Genomic DNA, 559 nt, shown 5'->3' on the forward strand with positions numbered 1-559 from the left:
ATCCGCATATCACAGGGCTATTGACCAAACCATTCGAGGATGTCAAGCGACCTGGGAGTCGACAACGCTGACACACAAGCGCGCAAATGGTGGAGAGACTCAGATGACTTGAGTTTGCTCACACAAGTCAACAACGATCTTCCATTTAGCAAGTAAAGAACACCACCAAAGCATGGGACGCTCTGGCAGCAAAGCTGCTGGGGGTACCAGGTTTTGGCCGCGCGTCGTTGGATGGCAAGAAGGCTGCGAACAGGTTCTACCAGCTCCTGCGTGGACATCGGCGATTCCAAAACAGCTCGAAGTACATGTCTGGTATTGAGCAGGACGAGACAGGAAAGATTGTTCTTTTGGACGAGCTAGTTCAGCTGCTCGACGAGGCCACCGACCAACGCAACGCCGACCGAGCTGTCGTCAATGCCAAGGCAATGGAACAGGAGGCTGAAGCGTCGTTTATCCGAGAACAAGCAATGAAGAGCGGGAGGGTCAAGCCCATGGACACCGACGAGTCAACAGACAGTGATGTTGTTGGGCGAAAACGCAAAGCGGTTTTTGAATCACA

General features: G+C 52.8%; 1 protein-coding gene across 1 annotated transcript; it reads left to right on the forward strand.

Annotated features, from left to right (window-relative positions):
• Window positions 1–39: 39 nt before the first annotated feature.
• H310_15352 (hypothetical protein) lies at window positions 40–545 on the forward strand (the record flags this gene model as incomplete). The annotated part of the gene is made up of 2 exons (XM_008883335.1): window positions 40–126; window positions 150–545. Coding segments are annotated over 2 exons (483 nt in total), but the record flags the coding sequence as incomplete, so codon positions are not given.
• Between the last annotated feature and the right edge of the window lie 14 nt (window positions 546–559).

Source organism: Aphanomyces invadans (assembly GCF_000520115.1).
Source record: "Aphanomyces invadans strain NJM9701 unplaced genomic scaffold supercont1.388, whole genome shotgun sequence".
In the NCBI taxonomy this organism is placed as follows: Eukaryota; Oomycota; class Saprolegniomycetes; order Saprolegniales; family Verrucalvaceae; genus Aphanomyces; species Aphanomyces invadans.